General features: G+C 56.1%; 6 protein-coding genes across 6 annotated transcripts in view; 4 read left to right on the top strand and 2 right to left on the bottom strand.

Moving 5' to 3' along the window:
* Window positions 1-4,055: 4,055 nt before the first annotated feature.
* CCM_07172 (uncharacterized protein) lies at window positions 4,056-4,514 on the bottom strand (the record flags this gene model as incomplete). Its single annotated transcript, XM_006672310.1, has 2 exons — window positions 4,056-4,191; window positions 4,303-4,514. The coding sequence occupies 2 exons, from the start codon at window positions 4,512-4,514 to the stop codon at window positions 4,056-4,058; spliced, it is 348 nt and encodes a 115-aa protein (XP_006672373.1).
* A 3,102-nt stretch (window positions 4,515-7,616) lies between these two features.
* On the top strand, window positions 7,617-10,138 carry CCM_07173 (Serine/threonine-protein kinase-like domain; the record flags this gene model as incomplete). The annotated part of the gene is made up of 3 exons (XM_006672311.1): window positions 7,617-7,982; window positions 8,089-9,406; window positions 9,453-10,138. The coding sequence occupies 3 exons, from the start codon at window positions 7,617-7,619 to the stop codon at window positions 10,136-10,138; spliced, it is 2,370 nt and encodes a 789-aa protein (XP_006672374.1).
* Window positions 10,139-10,744: 606 nt separating this feature from the next.
* On the top strand, window positions 10,745-11,316 carry CCM_07174 (chaperonin; the record flags this gene model as incomplete). The annotated part of the gene is made up of 3 exons (XM_006672312.1): window positions 10,745-10,747; window positions 10,928-11,214; window positions 11,289-11,316. 3 exons carry the CDS (start codon window positions 10,745-10,747, stop codon window positions 11,314-11,316), a joined length of 318 nt encoding a protein of 105 aa, XP_006672375.1.
* A 1,240-nt stretch (window positions 11,317-12,556) lies between these two features.
* Window positions 12,557-14,027, top strand: CCM_07175 (endoglucanase B; the record flags this gene model as incomplete). The annotated part of the gene is made up of 3 exons (XM_006672313.1): window positions 12,557-12,716; window positions 12,807-13,713; window positions 13,736-14,027. 3 exons carry the CDS (start codon window positions 12,557-12,559, stop codon window positions 14,025-14,027), a joined length of 1,359 nt encoding a protein of 452 aa, XP_006672376.1.
* Window positions 14,028-15,139: 1,112 nt separating this feature from the next.
* On the top strand, window positions 15,140-16,044 carry CCM_07176 (GTP-binding protein SAS1; the record flags this gene model as incomplete). The annotated part of the gene is made up of 3 exons (XM_006672314.1): window positions 15,140-15,217; window positions 15,369-15,636; window positions 15,707-16,044. The coding sequence occupies 3 exons, from the start codon at window positions 15,140-15,142 to the stop codon at window positions 16,042-16,044; spliced, it is 684 nt and encodes a 227-aa protein (XP_006672377.1).
* Window positions 16,045-16,673: 629 nt separating this feature from the next.
* CCM_07177 (uncharacterized protein) overlaps window positions 16,674-17,050 on the bottom strand; it is a gene marked incomplete at both ends in the record, with an annotated part of 1,616 nt that continues 1,239 nt past the window's right edge. The window contains one exon of the mRNA XM_006672315.1: window positions 16,674-17,021. Within this exon, the coding sequence (XP_006672378.1) occupies window positions 16,674-17,021 (348 nt within the window). The remainder of the gene's footprint in view (window positions 17,022-17,050) is intronic.

Below are 17,050 nucleotides of genomic sequence, written 5' to 3' on the forward strand. Positions count from 1 at the left end.
CGCCGGCGCGGACGCGGACGCGCGGGGCAGCTCCGGCAGCTGGGTGCTGGCCGACGCCGTGGCGGAGCGCAACCTGCCCGTGGCGCACCTGCTGCTGGGCCGCGGGGCGCGGGGCGACCGGTCCACGCTCGCCGGGCAGCCGCTCGTCGTCGCGGCCATTCGCGACCGCCAGCTGCCGGTGCGGGACAAGACGGAGCTGGTGCGGCGTCTGCTGCAGCGGGGCGCCAAGGGCACGGCCACGGACGGCGGGGTGCCCGCGCTGCGGTGGGCGCTGGAGCAGCCGGCGGGGGCGGGGGCCGGGCTGGTGGATGTGGTCGCGCTGCTGCTGCAGCACGGCGCCGAGGCCAACAGGTGCGTCATGAATGACAAGACGGGCGAGACGGCGCTGCTGTACGTTGTGCGGAGCGGCAGGGCCGCCGAGGCCGGCCACCTCCTCAAGCACGGCGCCAACCCCAACGAGGGCGGCGACGGCAAGCTCCGCAGCGGTGGCACGCCGCTGCCGTCGCCGCTGGTGCAAGCCGTGGTGCGGCGGGATGCGGACATGATTCGTCTGCTGCGCGCGTACGGCGCCAAGCTGGACGAGACCATGCTCGAGTTTGCGAGGACCGTGGTGGAGCAGCCGCAGATTTACGAGACGATTACGGCACGGCCGGTGAGGGGAGGTACCTCGTCGTCGGCGGGACGGCAGAGTGCCGGGTTGTCTATGCAGGGAGAGATGAGCTCGCGGGCGGCCAGTCCGCCACCGGCATATGAGACGGTTTTGAGCTGAAACGGGATACAGTGATACCAGAGATCCCAACAACAGGAGCGGGCAGCAAAGTCGGCGAATCTTACACACCTGGGAATTGCCCCGCCATGAAATCACTCACCAAACTTCGCCCGTCGGTTACTTTTTGAAGCGTCACCTGTCGGAGCTATATTCAGAACACTTCTGTGTTGTAATACCCTGGCTGTCAATATCATGTGGCGAATACCTATTTGCAACCGCTTCACAGTTCATGCAATTTTGGTTGCGAAGCTGCCAGTATTGTGAGGAGAAAGAGGGGTCTGCCACACCCATTCTTGGTGGTTTTCATCAAGATCTGTTTGGACAGGAGAAGCACGGTTGAACTTGTGGACGTTGTGGACGGAACTGATGTATCCGAGCAATGTGGGGAAGATCATCTGCCCTTAGATGGGACCAACGATGCGAGTAGGTACAAGATATAAATCGAAGCGGAATGGAATTGCTGGGGGCACATTTGCTCAGTAGGGTCCTGTTACTCCCATATGCCAAAGACCAGACAGACCATGGCGGTACGTACTAGAGAAAGGGATAGAGCGGACTAAGCCAAGGGAAATCTTATCGCTCAACATCGTCTAGTGGATGTTCCAAATTCATGGGAGGAGCTATCATATATGTACTAATAGTGAGAACAAACCCGTAACATAGTAGTTCTCGGTACACATGGTGGTGATGAATATACCGCACCACAGTGGACGTGGTTGGACTCAAGAGCCGATGTAGCTCGCAGGGAGATTCACAGTTATCTAGTGCAGGGAAATCCAGAGCGCCATTGACTCTGTTGACTTTTATAGAAGATTCTCACCTTGTTTTGAATGTCCTTATGGCAGCACAACAACATACATTGCGGGCTTGGCGAGAGGATGCAGGCGGACTCGGCTTGTGTGGCTCGGTCTGCCAAGGGAAATAAGCGAGAGGCCGAGCCAGGGTGTCTCAGCTAGGAAGAACGCTGCGGTGATACACAAACGGCTGACCAAGACAAACTGTGTGTTGTTGAGTTGTGCCTATTTGTCGGGAGGGAGCTGAGACGGGCTGGGGTGCATGGCAGGAGTGGAGTGGATGGGTTCTCTGGATGGAGCAGGTCGGGTATAAGTGCATATGGCTAGCGGGCGAGCAACTGGCGGCCAGTTGAACACGTCGAGAACAAACATGGTGCATATTTTATACATTCAAATTCCGCGGGGTTTCCTTTCTGCTTTTTACGGCAGCGGGAGCAGAGAGCGGGCGCGGGGCTGAGGGAGGAACGGGGTTGATACATTGAGGAGCGGAAAGGGCGTGGTCTGTCGATCGGCGGCTTTGTTGGCCGGAACAACATAGATTGGAGGAACAGTCACATTTGATAAAGCCCGCTTGTCACGTAGCACATGTCACGGTGGCGTGGGGGAAAGAGGAGAGAGCAGCAGCCAGCAGGCAGCCCAAAAGTGTAGGCGGAAGCCGCAGCCGTAGCCACCAATGTGTGCGAAAAGCGCGTGCAGCGGATAGCAGATACGGGAGCGACTGTGATTGTTGGGACAATCACGACAATCACGTCTGAACATGGGCTGGGACTCAGGTGATGGAACGTCGAAGCCATATTGGATGGTCGTGGTGGGCTGGCGCGTAGAAGATGGTGTGAGGGGTTGGTTGCCGTTGTTTGCTAGGGAATCGGGGATCGACAAGACGACAAGACGACAAAGTCGGGTGCGAGTGGTGGACATGTGCCGCTTTGTGGAAGATGCAGATGCAGTAGGTAGTTGGGTTTTTTGATATCAGAACTCGGAATTGAGACATGGTGGTCGGTTACCAAGACATTGGCTTGACTCGGGCGATGCAGCGGCAGATGTGGCAAGACGGGTATGCTGGCAGCTGGCAGGTCGACGGAATCGACGAAATCCCCACGATGGCTCGTTCTTTGTGGGAGCAGGGGAGGGGAAGAGACGAGAGAGCAGCGGAGACGACGGGATTGTTGCCGTGAGCCACACATTTTGGTCGATGCACTGCTCTTGTAACTAGTGGCTTAGCGGAATCGAAAAACCATCGTGCATGAAGCTGCAGGCGCTGAAGGGCGTGTGCCAGGCAGGTGGATTGGGTTGCGTTGTTGGGCTGCGTCGGCGTGGTAGTTTGTGGAGGGTCTGAAGCTGGAGATGCGGAAAGATGGTAATTTGTAGATAATGTGGGGCCATTGACAAGCATGTTAGCTCGATATTGAGCGGGTTGCTGCACAAAGTAGGCTGATGGACTTGATGGCTGATCAGCTGGCAGACGAGGGACGAGGATGCAGGGTGCAAGAGGGCCACAGTGGACCGTTGATGTGTGGTTGCGTGTTGCTGGAACGCCCATCTAGTTACAAGTGGAGTTGCGTTTACGCTCATCAGTCAGTCCCGTATAAAATAGTCTTGCCAATTCCAGGCGGTTCCAGAGGTGTGCTGGGCGTAGCATGCAGCTTGTAACTACATACTAGGAGGACGGCTGGCCATTTCTCCAAGGAGGGATTGCTCCTGTCTTGCTGTGCCGTCGTCCAGTGGTGGGTGGGTGGTGGTGCCGTATTGGCATACCAGCTTTGCATCCAGTACGGAGTATCCGTACATGCAGGCGAGCCTAGCCGCCGCCCATGCCCAACTCCGTGTCACGATTCTGCTGCTGGCAGTCAGTGACATGCCGGTGAAGAGCACGCAGTACTCCGTCCACAGTACACAGTGCGGGTCGAGAAAGCAGGGTCCATGTGGCTGTCTTCCTTATTATTAAGAACAATTATGGTGATACTGGAGGCGCCGCCAGACACAGTTGCTGCACAGTGCGTTGGCAGTCTGGGGCGTGGCGGGTTTCGACGCCCGTCCTGAGGTAGATGTCGCAGCTGTGCTGGCCACCGCCCAACTGGACCCCTGTGACCATGATAAATGGGATACTAGGTCGCTGGTGCGCCGATGAAATGGATTATTAACAAAGCCGGCTTTTGAGGCTTGGGGCTTGGGGCTTGGGGCTTGGGGCGTGTGCCAGGGCGACGGGTGTGCGTTGGGTCCAACAACTCGCCATCGGCGCTACCGTTTGGCTGCCAGACTCGAGCGTTACGGAGCACAAGTACAGATTACTCCGTAATACCAGTACGGATACACCGTCACACGCACGACGGGCCTTAGAAATAAGGTACCGTGGCTTATTAGATTATTAGCCTAGTAGCACCGGCACACCCAGCGCCCGAACGACTAACCTGGCCCCTGTATCCCTATCTCGCAGACGGGAACTCGCTGTCATTCAGTGGCCCAGCCAGTGGCCAAGTGGCCCGGTGGCCCAGTCATCCATCCGCCACCGTCTGTCTCGCCGCTTCCCTCCTCTTCTTCCCTCCCCATTTCTCAACCCAACTCTTCTTCTTCTCCTTCTCCTCTTCCCAACTCTCTTCTTCCAAATCCTCTCGTTGCAACAGCTTCACCCTATTCTGCAACGTCAAAGCCATCCTTTGCGTACACACACCTCCAACGATATACTCACACAAGCCAACGTTTGCCTCGTTTGGCCTGCACACGACCACCGCCTCGCTTCACCGTTGCTGCTTACCGATCACGGAACCGCACCCATCGTCCACCGAATAGTAGCCAGACCAGTGCAGTCCCAACAACGACTGCACAACCCAGTCAATTACAACCACTCTCGCTAAGCAAGAACCATGCCTCCCAAAAAGATCCGCTGCAACGCCAAGGAGTGCCGCGAAGCCGCCCAGCGCATCGTCGGCGACTGCGGCTTCTGCAACGGCCATTTCTGCGGCAAGCACCGCCTATTAGAAGATCACAAGTGCAGCGGCCTGGAAGACGTAAGTTGAATCATGGTCCTCTTCTGCCCTCTTGTCTCAACTTTGACGGGTTGCCCGGAACTCTGTGGCCAAACCCTGCGGCCGGGCTCGTGTTGCTCATGCTGTCCCGTGATGCGAGACGCCGGGCGCACGCCCCAATCAGTCAGTATCAAGGGCGCTAACTCGGCGTTGGGCCGCCCACTTTGCCCACCCCGGCCACCGCCGCTACAACCAGGCCACCTCGTCTACGTCACCGCCTGTCACTTCCCATGCCCGAAAGTTGGCCGTCTGAAATATTGTCATGAACATGCTGACATGTCTTTTTTGTCTAGTGCAAGAAACAATCGTATGAGCGCAACGCCGCCCAGCTCGAGTCGGAACGAACCCAAGTGATTCGTGGCGTCTAACGGCGTCTCGCCTACTAAAACGTTACCACTATCACCGACCGGCTCTTCTCAACGGCGCGCACTGCACCAAGCTGTTGGCCCTTGGGCTGCGCCCACCCGCCATCACTTCTCCCTCTCCCCTTGACTCTCCCCCTGACGACGATTCCAACGATATTGCTAGCGACGGAGGCAATTCCCATTTTCGGTCTCATTTACCCGGCCACTTTGTTTTTTCTTGGACTACCTGATTTTCTCCACGGGACATGCGACGGACCTTGGCCTACCGAAGCTCGACGATCCCTCTGTATTTTGTATTCTATTGGAGCTAGACACCCATCGGTGACATATGGCGTAATGGCTATTATTCAATACTTATCTTTAACTACATAACCCTTGTTATTATGCGCTCAAATCACATGCGAGATGTGTAAATTGTGCTGTGTGCGTCGAATGTTGGCCTCGTTCACGCTAGGCTGTGCGCCGGCGATGGCTTGTCGACGATGGGTGAAAGTAACTAGATTGTATTACATATGCAACGTCGCAGACAGCATGCAAACTCGGCAGAACGCACCATGACTGCCCGCCCGCCGCTCTGCACGCTCCAGAGAAAATGGCTGCGGGCGGTGCTGGCCGTGCTGGGCTGCCCGTGAACAATTGACTGACTCGTGTGGCCATGGCGGCATGCGTCGCAGCGGCAACGCCATTTACACCCAGCACTCTATGCATCGGCCGTGTAGTCTCAATGCAAAAACTGAAGATATGCATACATGCATGTACAACTTTGCTCTGTTTGATTGACCTGATAAGTCCGGCTATTGCTGTGCGGGCGTCAATGCTTGTGTTCGTCCGTCCTTGTACCTACCGCCCGGCTATTTGGTGTGGCGAGGCGGGCGTTGCCTAAAACGGCGTCGCCGTAGATCGGAACCCGATGGCATGTATGTATTGGGTAACTAGGTACGGAGTAGTCGGCGACAAAAACCATCTAAGTAGGTACCTAGGTAACAAACAGACCACTTGGACTTTTCCATTCGGTGCCAAACAACTCAGCGACTAGCGAGGCGCTGCTATAAAAGCCTCTCGCGCAGCAAGGGAAGCGGAGAAGTCAATCTGTATCACGGTCCGGTCGGGCTTCTCGATACCAAGGCTTAGGCTTACGTTTGCCCATTGTCCCGTCTCAACTTCGCTGCTGCAGGGGTCCGAGTCCCCGATAAGTCGATACTACCCAGATTGGCAGATACGGATAGCTACCGCGTATTGCAAAGGCCATTGGCAGATGTGCATGCTGCCATCTCGCAGCAGTGGCACAATCACAAGCAAAAAAAAGACTGCACTGGTCACGTAACGTGGCCCACTGACGAATACACGTCCGCCCCCGGCCATCCGACCTCGTTCCGAAGGGCTCTCTGCCAAGTCATGATTTCGTCGCCACGTCTGATTCCCATTTTCTTTTCCCTCTGTCCTCGCTCGTCTCGAGCTTTTGTTGGCTGTTGCTGTCGACCGCGGACTTGCTTCACCCACTCGTCGATGGTGGTGGACCCACCAAACTTTATGCGATGCTGCAGCTTCCCGTAACTTGACATTTCTCTGCTTGTCAAACAAGAGAATGCGTTAGCTGTCAGACTATTCGTGTTACCAAACTATAGTCGGTCTTTCAACGTACTGCGCATCTTGCCAATAATAATGATAATAATGGCATGCTCAGCGGATCACTTGCACTTACCAAGTAACTGAACCTTAGATTTGCCCGTACCTACCCCTTGAGCCTCCCAGTCCTCATGTATTAGAATTATTGAGATAATCGTACCAAAGGGGGCAAATGCCAAAAAAGATTGGAAAAGAATCTCAATTGGCAGTGTGACCATCAAGTCCACTCTGCCCCTCTTCCATCCCGGGTCGCTTTCCCGTCTGCATGCTGCCATATATATTACATTTCCCTTCTGACAGCTCTCCCTTGCTGCGCCTCGACTCTCATGCATGAGTTGGATATTGACAGGTAAAGATATTGACAGGTAAAGCCTCGCTCTCTCATATTTTTCCTTTATTAGCGCCATCCTAACCGAACGACTAGTCGTCCAGTCCGCTCTGTCTACAAATTACCAATTATCACAGCAAGCATCCCCTGGCCATGGTCTCTCAAATACAGGGCAAGGCTCAGCATTTAGGCGCCGCCGGTACGTTTTTTCTTTCTTTTTCATTGGGCATAAGAATATAAACCAACCCCTGCTTCGACGCATCTGTCCCGGGCCCCCGGTCACGCACAGGTAAACCGGGCTCGGGCAACAACCAACGTTCCCGGTCAACTTGAAGAGAAAGTCAGGGGAAAAAGCCGAAAAAGAAACAAAAATCATCTCTGAGACCTGCAAGTATCCCGCGCAGGCTGCTACGGTTACCATTTCCTGGTCAATGGTTTGAGGCTGCCTGCCCTACAAACGGCCGCTACCGCCACTGCCATTGCTAGCCTCGCTCCGCCAACTTTGCCTCTGCCTCAGACTTTTTTTTCCTTGGCTCTGTAACCTCTCCCTCGCACACTCGCCAACCAGATAAGAAGCCCTGATTCCATCTTCACTTCTCCCGTTTCCGGGGGCACCGTTGCTCTCAGGATTCACCCAATTCATTCTTAATCCCCCCGCCTCCTTTTTTAGCTGTCCATGGAAACTGTACCATGCTATTTACGCCCTTCATCATGACTGACGCCAAATCGGAAGCTGCGCAAGCCTCTGCGGACAGCAGCCCCCCCGCCGCCCGCCCCGACGCCGCACAGGAACAGCAACAGCGACAACAACCTCCCGCCCAAGACGCCGCTGATCATAAACCTGGCCCTACGACTGGGGCCTCGACACCCGCCGTGCGATTCTCTTCGGCCGTACAGGAATTCTCGCCTGTCCAAGACGACACCCCGGCTGCTGCTCCCGACGCCCCCGCCGCCCAGTCGCAAGAGGTCACCCCCGAGCAACTGAGGGCCTTTACCAAGTCGCTCCAAGGGCCGCTGCTGCAGGAGCGTCGCCTGAATACCTACCAATTTGAAGCCTTTTCTCTTCCGCCGTCCCGTGTAAGTTGATGTCAATTTCGTTTCCCCCTTGCCCGCTGCGTTTTCCAACAGCGGCCACGGCACACCCCCGCCAACCCCACCACCATACTGATGCCACTGCGTCAAGGTTCCCTCCCGCGAGGAAGACTCTCCCGACTCAACACGCCTTCATACCCCCGTATCCTCCAGTTACCACTCTCCCCATGGCAGTCCTCGCATCTCAGCGCTGGCCTCCCCGCCTCTGACGCCCTCGGGCTCAGCCGGCGAACGACGAGCCAGAGACAAGCGCCCCGTCGGCGCCACCGGCAGTGACTCGCACATGATTACACCGTTGCAATCTACCTCCCAAGAAGCCCTCGCGCAAGAGCGAGCATCGTTGGTCCATCGCCCAGGCTCCGATCATGCTGCTCTGCGTCGCTCCTCATCCGTCGAGGAACACCTTGGCGATCCTCGCAGCCACCGCAAGGGCATGTTCAGCGTCGGCGGCAGCTCCGTTCCAGTCTCTCGCGAATCAAGCCCTTCCCGCAGTTCTGCCTCACATTTTTACTCCAAGCCCGCCACCCCGATTGGTGATCTCAATGACCCCTACGCAAAGAATCGACGCCCACCACTGCAGCCCCACCCCAGCCGCGCCTCCATTGACCCGCGCTTTGTCTTTTCAAAGAAGAAGAAGCACGGCTCCCCGGGTGGTTCCCGTTCGAGCCTGGCTGGCTCTGGAGCCTTTAACTCCTCCAAGGACGATTCGAGCGACGGAGGCTCCGGCCATGGCCACGGCCACGGCCACCACCATGGACACGGATCCATGGCCGATCTGAAGCGCTTCTTCCGCAAATCGGGCCACAACAAGAAGCGCGACGCCTCGCCTGGCCCGCCCAAACCCAAAACCCACACCCCCCCGAGCAGCTCCCGCAGTTCTCAGCTCGTTCCCTTTGCCGATGATCATGGACTCAGCTCTAAATACGGAAAGCTCGGCAAGGTTCTTGGGGCTGGCGCTGGTGGCTCCGTCCGTCTCATGCGCCGCAAGGAGGATGGCACTGTTTTTGCCGTAAAAGAGTTTCGCGCTCGCCACACCTACGAGTCCGAGAAGGAATACGCCAAAAAGGTAACAGCCGAATTTTGCGTTGGTTCCACCCTTCACCACGGCAACATTATCGAGACCCTCGACATTCTCCAGGAAAAGGGTCGCTGGCTCGAGGTCATGGAGTACGGCCCGTACGATCTTTTCGCTATTGTCATGACTGGTAGAATGACGCGCGAGGAAGTCAGCTGCTGCTTCCTCCAAATTCTCAACGGCGTGACATATCTGCACAGTCTGGGTCTGGCCCACCGCGATCTCAAACTCGACAATGTTGTCGTTAGCGACAAGGGCATCATGAAGATTATCGACTTTGGTAGCGCCCATGTCTTCAAGTATCCGTTCGAGACGGAGACTGTTCTAGCCAAAGGTAAGCTTGCCAAGTCTGCTTTTGCGTCACAACTAATAAGTCCTAGGCATCGTCGGATCGGACCCGTATCTGGCACCTGAAGTATACGATCAAAAGGAGTACGACGCGGCTGCGGTGGACATTTGGTCGCTGGCGATCATTTATTGCTGTATGAGCCTGCGCCGCTTCCCTTGGAAGCTGCCGCGCATGACAGACAACTCTTTCAAGCTTTTTGCCTCTGAGCCAACGCCTGGCCATGACCCCAAGAAGCTGATTGTTGGAACGCCGTCGACGACTTCCTCAGCTGCCAATATCTCAGCTCTTTCTACTCGTGAAGCCGAGCAGCGCTCCAAGAGCCAGCATGAGTCTGGGGAGAATGGCACTACCAACTCGAGCGCTACTACTGGAGACTCCAAATCTGTCGAGCTCCAGCACGAGCCTAAGCATGACGAAAGGCAAGAGAAGCAAGAAGAGAAGCAAGAAACGAAGACCGAGCCCAAACCTCAGGAGGGTGAGAAGAAGGAAATCATCAGAGGACCTTGGCGCATTCTTCGACTTTTACCCCGATACAGCCGTCACGTCATCCACCGCATGCTCGAGCTTGACCCCAAAAAACGCGCCAAAATGGAAGAAATTCTAGAAGACTTCTGGGTAGGCGACACGGTCATATGTCAACAGCTGGAGAATGGTGAGGTGCTTGCGGCCGAGGACCATGTGCACGTGCTTGAGCCGCCGAACAACCCCAGCACATAGACGAGCTCCGGTGGACGTGCGGCCAGCAACTTCCGAGTCGCCAGTCTCCGACAGACGCCAAGATGACCTGCAATGCGCAGACGAAGAAGCGAGAAATAATGCGTGGAGAAGACGTTGGCACATGAAATATGGCTGACATTAATAGTACTAGTATTAGAAGAAGGGTATATACAGACTAGTGGATACAGCGTTGAGGCAACTACATAGTTATGGGTTACAGAAGGGACCTCGGGGTACGGGTTGTTTTCCTATTTTGGTCATTACGAATATTGGATAAATTATTGGTTAGAAGAATACAATTAATGAACATTGGTGTACTTTCTCATGTGTAATCTGTACCGAGGTGACGATGGCAGGGCAGTAACTGAGAGGTAGGTGGGAATTCGCGGTAGGGGCTGGTCGGAGGTGGAAAAAAGGCGTTGCCGGGTGGTGCGAATTTCTGGAAGCTGTTGGAAGAGAGCTCCACCTACCGCGGGTGACTTTGGGCCTGGAAAGAACTTGACCCTTTTTTTTTTAAACCTGTCCATCAAGCCTCATCATTTGCAATACCCCGACGACTCGACATCAATTGATTGCACCCGTCAACATATTTACATTCTCATCAAAATGGTACGCTTGGAATTCTTCTCCGCCGCGGGACAGTGGCTGCTGGACGGGACCCTGCGCGTTCTGCATGGCCAGGTTCACCGGCGCCCCTAATGCGACGACTCACCCGCAGCCTGCTTTCCTTCCCGGCGCGCAGCAAGAGAGACAAGAATCAAGGAAAGCTAACTGAAAATCAATCAAAAGGCCACCACTATCCGCTCCATCCGCGCCCTCAAGCCCCTCCTCGACCGCGTGCTGGTGCAGCGCATCAAGGCCGAGACCAAGACGGCCAGCGGCATCTTCCTGCCCGAGTCGTCGCTCGAGAAGCTCAACGAGGCCAAGGTCGTGGCCGTCGGCCCCGGCGCGCTCGACAAGAAGGGCTCGCGCCTGCCGATGGGCGTGGCCGTCGGCGACCGCGTCCTGATTCCCCAGTTTGGCGGCTCCCCGGTCAAGGCGGGCGAGGAGGAGTACCAGCTCTTCCGCGACAGCGAGTGCGTATCCCCCTCGTGTGATGAGACATGTAAATAGGGATGTTTCGTATGCTAATTGATTGGTGTGTGTGTAGGATTCTTGCCAAGATTAACGAGCAGTAAATCGTCAGACGAGAAAAGATGTGGACGGGAACGGGGATCGGCGGTGATGCGGCTCGAACGCGCCACGAATCTCCGCTCGCCCCCTTCTTTATCACCTCCTTTTCCAGGACTGGCACAGATCCAAGAAGAAAAGAAAAGGAAATTGCATAAAATTGGTGTACTATATGCTGTACAATAACACAAGCGAGGACAACTGGCAGTGGTGGCACGAGGAGGAGAATTTTGTCTGTACGAGCTGAAAAGAGGGGGAAGAAGAAGAAAATAATGTATCAACATCAGACTGTTCGGGGCACGCAGGGGCGCTGTTGTAGAACTTGTGCAATGTACATGAGGCAGAATGGATGGCTTGGAGCAAGGCCTGGGTGGGGAAAATTAAGTTGTTGAGATAGAAACGGCCGATTTATTGGCTAATACTTGTTAGATGAACGATACGAAAAAGAAATCTCCGCTCACGGAACAAAGAACAAGCCTCATCTCGAAACATGGCCAGATGGGGAACATGTCGCGAGTAGGAGGAAGCAACTTCGACTCGCAGAGTGATGGTGATGCGCGCAGCATGGTTTCAATATAATTAAACGCTGGCTTGCCGATCAAAACAAGTCATCTCGATTCCGTTTGGCGGGCGTTTGCGTTTCATGTGGCCTCGGCGTGAGCCCAAACGGACTGCACCTGCATATCCTCTCATCGGTTAAGGTATTTGTTCAATCTCCGTCACAATCACAATTTGGGTTCTCGATGGGGGGGAGGGCTTGGCTTGGGGCGCCGTCGTGCAACCTCGCCCAGGCAGGATTAAATAACGTTTCATGTTGTCAAGGAGCTGCGTACAAACGCCTCGTCCAATTCGTTCTCGTGGTCGTGTTGCACCACGAGCACCCCCCCCCCCCCGTCAGTCACAGGGCGGCTATATATGCTGCAGCCGCCGTCTTGCCTGTTTGTTCGGTTCTACACGTCCTTTTGCCCTCCAGGACTCGCCGGCTCGTTTGTCTCTTTGAACTTTTTTTTTTCACTTCCCTTTTTTACCCCAGCTAAGTGCTGAAGACACTCCTTTTTGGTATCACGCAGACGGAGGCTTTGCTTCATCCCACACAGCGTTTTGCGACGTACTCTTTCTCTCACATATCCACACTCTCTCCTTTACCTGTTTCTTTTTTGTTTCGTTTTCCCGCTTCCCTGATTAGCAAAAATCTTTTTCTCCCCCGAGTACAGAGTGAACCGCGTCAAAAATATGAAGCTGCTCAACATGCTGGCGTTGGCCTCTGCTGCCACTGCCCATACGCTCTTCACTACGCTCTACATCAATGGCAAAAACCAGGGCGACGGGACGTGCGTCCGAATGCCCAAGAGCGGCGCTACCGGAACGTCGCCCATTTACCCCATCACTGGCGATGCCATGGCTTGTGGTACGTACATGCTACTGCTTCATGTGCTCCCTCTCACCACAAGGCAGCAACAAACCCCGTACTAACATGCTCTCCTCCTCCCGGCTCTAGGCTACGGCGGCCGCGACCCCGTACCGTTTGTCTGCCCGGCCGCCTCGGGCGCCAAGCTGACCTTTGAGTTTCGGCTGTGGCCCGACGCCCAGCACCCCGGCGCCATCGACGAGGGCCACAAGGGCCCCTGCGCCGTGTACCTGAAGCGCGTCGACGACATGTTTGCGGACCCGCCGGCCGGCGACGGCTGGTTCAAGATCTGGGACGACGGCTACGACAGCGAGACGAAGGAATGGTGCTCCGACCGCCTCCGCGCCCACGACGGGCTGCTGTCGGTCAACCTACCCACCGGCCTGGCCCCGGGCTACTACCTCGTCCGGCCCGAGATCCTGGCCCTGCACTTTGCGTACAAGGGCGATCCGCAGTTTTTCCTCGGCTGCGCGCAGATTTTCGTGCAGGGCGGGCCGGCGGGCGCCGTCATCCCCAAGGACAAGACGGTGTCGATTCCCGGCTACGTCAACGCGCAGACGCCGGGTCTGGGCTTTGACATTAACAAGGAGCCGCTGCCCGCGTACCCGATGCCCGGCCCGGCCGTGTACCTGCCCCCGGCTGCGCCCCCCTCGTCGTCGGTCCAGGCGCTCAAGCAGGCAGCGCAGCAGCAGCAGCAGCAGCAGCTGTCCAAGGGCGCGGTACCGCAGACCTGCCTCATCAAAAACGCAAACTGGTGCGCCAAGGAGGTGGCCCCGTACACGGACATGGAGGGCTGCTGGGCGGCCGTCAAGGAGTGCTACGCGCAGAGCAAGGTCTGTTGGGACTCGGCGCGCGCGAGCGGCTCGGCCAACTGCTACACGTGGAGCGACTACTGCACGGCCATGAACGACGCGTGCGAGCGCGAGGAGTTTCAGGGCCCGCCGGCGTTTGACGGCAAGGAAAAGTATGCGACGGCCCCGGACGACATCCCGGAGCCGTGGGGACATCGCATTGCGGAGAGGGGGGGACACGGAGATGGGTGGTGGCGAGGAGCGCGTGACGGCGACGACGAGCCAGGCGCCGCCGGGTGAGCCTGCGTGCACAAAGACGGCCCGGGCAGGAGACGGAAAGACCATCGGCGGCGGCGGGCTGAAGTGGGACGTGTCGAAGGACGGCAAGTGCGGTCCCGAGTTTGGACAGACGTGCTCTGGCAGCGCGTTTGGCAACTGCTGTTCCAAGAATATGCAGTGCGGCAGCGACGCTCGACACTGCTCGTGCGGCTGCTCGCCCGAGTACGGATCATGCTGGTAGATGTGCTGTAGCTTGTTCACGACTGCGGTCTTTTTTCGTCTGTAGCCCACACAGTTCAATATTACATATCGGTTGTCACGATGATATTGTCATGTTCGGATCATGTGTCGGCCGGCCCACTCATGAGCGTATTCGTTCCGTCTGCCTTTACGAGCAGGAACTAGTTGGGCCTGTTCTCCTGATTTCCGGTCGTTGAAAAAATGGCAGCCTGGAGGATGGACTGACAAGGAAAGTTACTGTCGGCGGCTGTGAATGCCAAGCGGTGTACCTGATACGAAACGGGGACGCGCGGAGTGAGTGGCTTGGGCGGGTAGAACCTACCTGCAGGGGGGCAACAGGCCACAGTTCCGGGAGCTAAAACGGCGGTGGTGGAGGATGTGACGTACTGATAACCTGGCTTTCTGTCAAGGTACCTGAATGAGGCGAGGTACTTGTATTTTGCCCGGGGTTGGTAGGGATGCCTTGTACCTACATCGACAGAAAGATAGCACGCAGACATACCTCGGTGATCTGACACCAACCAACTCTTTGGGCGGTAGTTAGTCAGGCTCATTTTGTCTCTCCGAATTAAACAGCCTCGTAGCTTGCCATATTAACTCTACAATTCAGCTCATCGTGGATTTTCTATTTTATCCATTTTTTTTTTAAACCAGGATTTCGGCTCTTCCCACTTCCCACTGTCTGGCCGCCTCCACCATAATCAGCAGCGCAGCAGCCTTCCCCCACGGCCAACGCCTACGCGGGTCCGCTTCTTCCTCTTCTTCACCCTTTCCCGTCCAACTTCTGCCGCACCACCAGAAACCCCCCTCCGTCATCGCCAACGAATTGCTGTCCTGTCCGGAACGTCTCCTCACCCACCAGCGCGCCCCTAAACTCACAACTTCGACTCGATTCCGCGCTCAACAAACCCTGAACAGAATATTTGTTTCCTTCTCCAGCCCGTCATCGTAATCGGCCGTCTCACCCCTCGCATAAACGCTGCGTTGTCTTGTCCGCCACCGACCATCGCCCAAAGAAGCCTATTATCTAGCACGACTCTCTCTCCCCATCCAGCACACCGACTTCGCAGCCAGTCGGACCATTATAAATGGCAATGCCAAACAATCGCAACTATGACTTCCTTGTACGATTTCTCTGAATTTCTTCTTCTGACGCCTGGGTTGGCTGCCCTTGTGGCTGGTTTCGTCGTGGTCAATGCAGTGCCAACGGGCCCCTAACTGCTGCATTGCGCGGCTACCTCGGCGCGCCTTACCCCCCCGCGCCTCCCAACGCACTCGCTAGACTAACAATGAGATGAAATTGGGCTGACCATTTGCGCGCCCGTCGCTGCACTCTCTATAGATCAAGCTCTTGCTGATAGGCGACTCGGGCGTCGGCAAGTCCTGCTGCTTGCTGCGCTTCAGCGAAGACTCCTTCACACCCTCCTTCATCACCACGATCGGCATCGACTTCAAGATCCGGACAATCGAGCTCGATGGCAAGCGCGTCAAGCTACAAATCTGGGACACCGCCGGCCAAGAACGCTTCCGCACCATCACCACCGCCTACTACCGAGGTGCTATGGGTATCCTGCTCGTCTACGACGTTACTGATGAGCGCTCCTTTAACAGTACGTCAATCTTGCGATTGCCGCCTGCCATCAACTACCTAAAGGCGGCAACACACTACTTTTCTACTAGCACACTCCCTGACCAATCTAGACATCCGCACCTGGTTCCAAAACGTAGAGCAACACGCTACCGAGGGCGTCAACAAGATTCTCATCGGCAACAAGTGCGACTGGGAAGACAAGCGCGTCATCTCCGAAGAGCAGGGTCAGGCCCTCGCTGACGAGCTCGGCATCCCCTTCCTCGAGGTCTCGGCAAAGAGCAACATCAACATTGACAAGGCCTTTTACAGCCTAGCCGCCGACATCAAGAAGCGACTCATTGACAACTCAAAGAACGAGGCCGGTTCCTCTGGAGGTGTCAATGTCGGCGACAAGACGGAGGGCGGAATGGGCGGCAAGTGCTGTTGAGAATGGACGGCCGTGCAGAGAGAGGATCAAACTGATAAGGACGAAGAAGAATGAGAGAGGACCATGGCAGGATATGCTGGGAGACCATGGTACTAAGCGGAGGATGGATTAATTTTTTTGGCAAGGATAGAGCGAAGAGAGACCAGGAGAATGAGGAATGAAGCAAACTCCCCACGTGGACACTACAATACCACCACGACACTCGACAACAAACAACAACGACTTACTTACTACCCGTCTCTCCGCCCCGAACCGCGTGCCTGGGGAAATATGGCACGCAAACACACACCCGAGAGAGCCTTTTTCTGTTAGTTTTCTATTTATTGCATTTTTCCTTTTTGACTTGGAAGGCCACTTTGGCTGTTTGTGATGTCGTTTTTGTACTATAAAGATACTGCAAACCTGAACTAGAGTATAGCAAGTCTGGTCTTTTCAGTCTTGTACTCACGATGATTAGAATGTCTGCCCCAGTATGCGAAAGAATCCTTTTCAAAGTAAAGACGTCTGGCACACGACAGTGCATCAAGAGGCGAAACAAGAATGACGCGGCATACCCGCCCTAGCTATTTTCATACCATTATTACATATGCTACAGAATATATACAGACCGCAGCCGCGGCGGACGCCATCTAATAATCCAGCACCTGCGTCCGCACAAAGTGCCGCGGCGCGCCCCCAGCCGGCGGCATGTCGCGACCGCCCAGCCAGCGGCCGTTCCAGAGGCGATGAAAACGCTGCGCCTCAGCGTCGTCACGAAAGGCGACGACGAAGCGCCGCAGCGCGGCGCCCTCCATGTGGCGGGCGACGCGGCGCAGGCCCTCCCTCTTGCGCAGCACGGCGCGGAGATGCTTCTCGTCCTCTTCGCTGACAGCGGCGACGGCCTGCCGCTGCTCGCCGTCCCCGTTGGCGGCATCGCCGTCGTCGTCGTCGTGACCGAGACGCGCGTCAAAGGCGGCGACGACCTGGTCGGTGAGGCGCTGCAGCTGCAGGTGCATGTTGGCGGCGA

The sequence above is a fragment of the Cordyceps militaris genome (genome assembly GCF_000225605.1).
Source record: "Cordyceps militaris CM01 unplaced genomic scaffold CCM_S00005, whole genome shotgun sequence".
Lineage (NCBI taxonomy): Eukaryota > Fungi > Ascomycota > Sordariomycetes > Hypocreales > Cordycipitaceae > Cordyceps > Cordyceps militaris.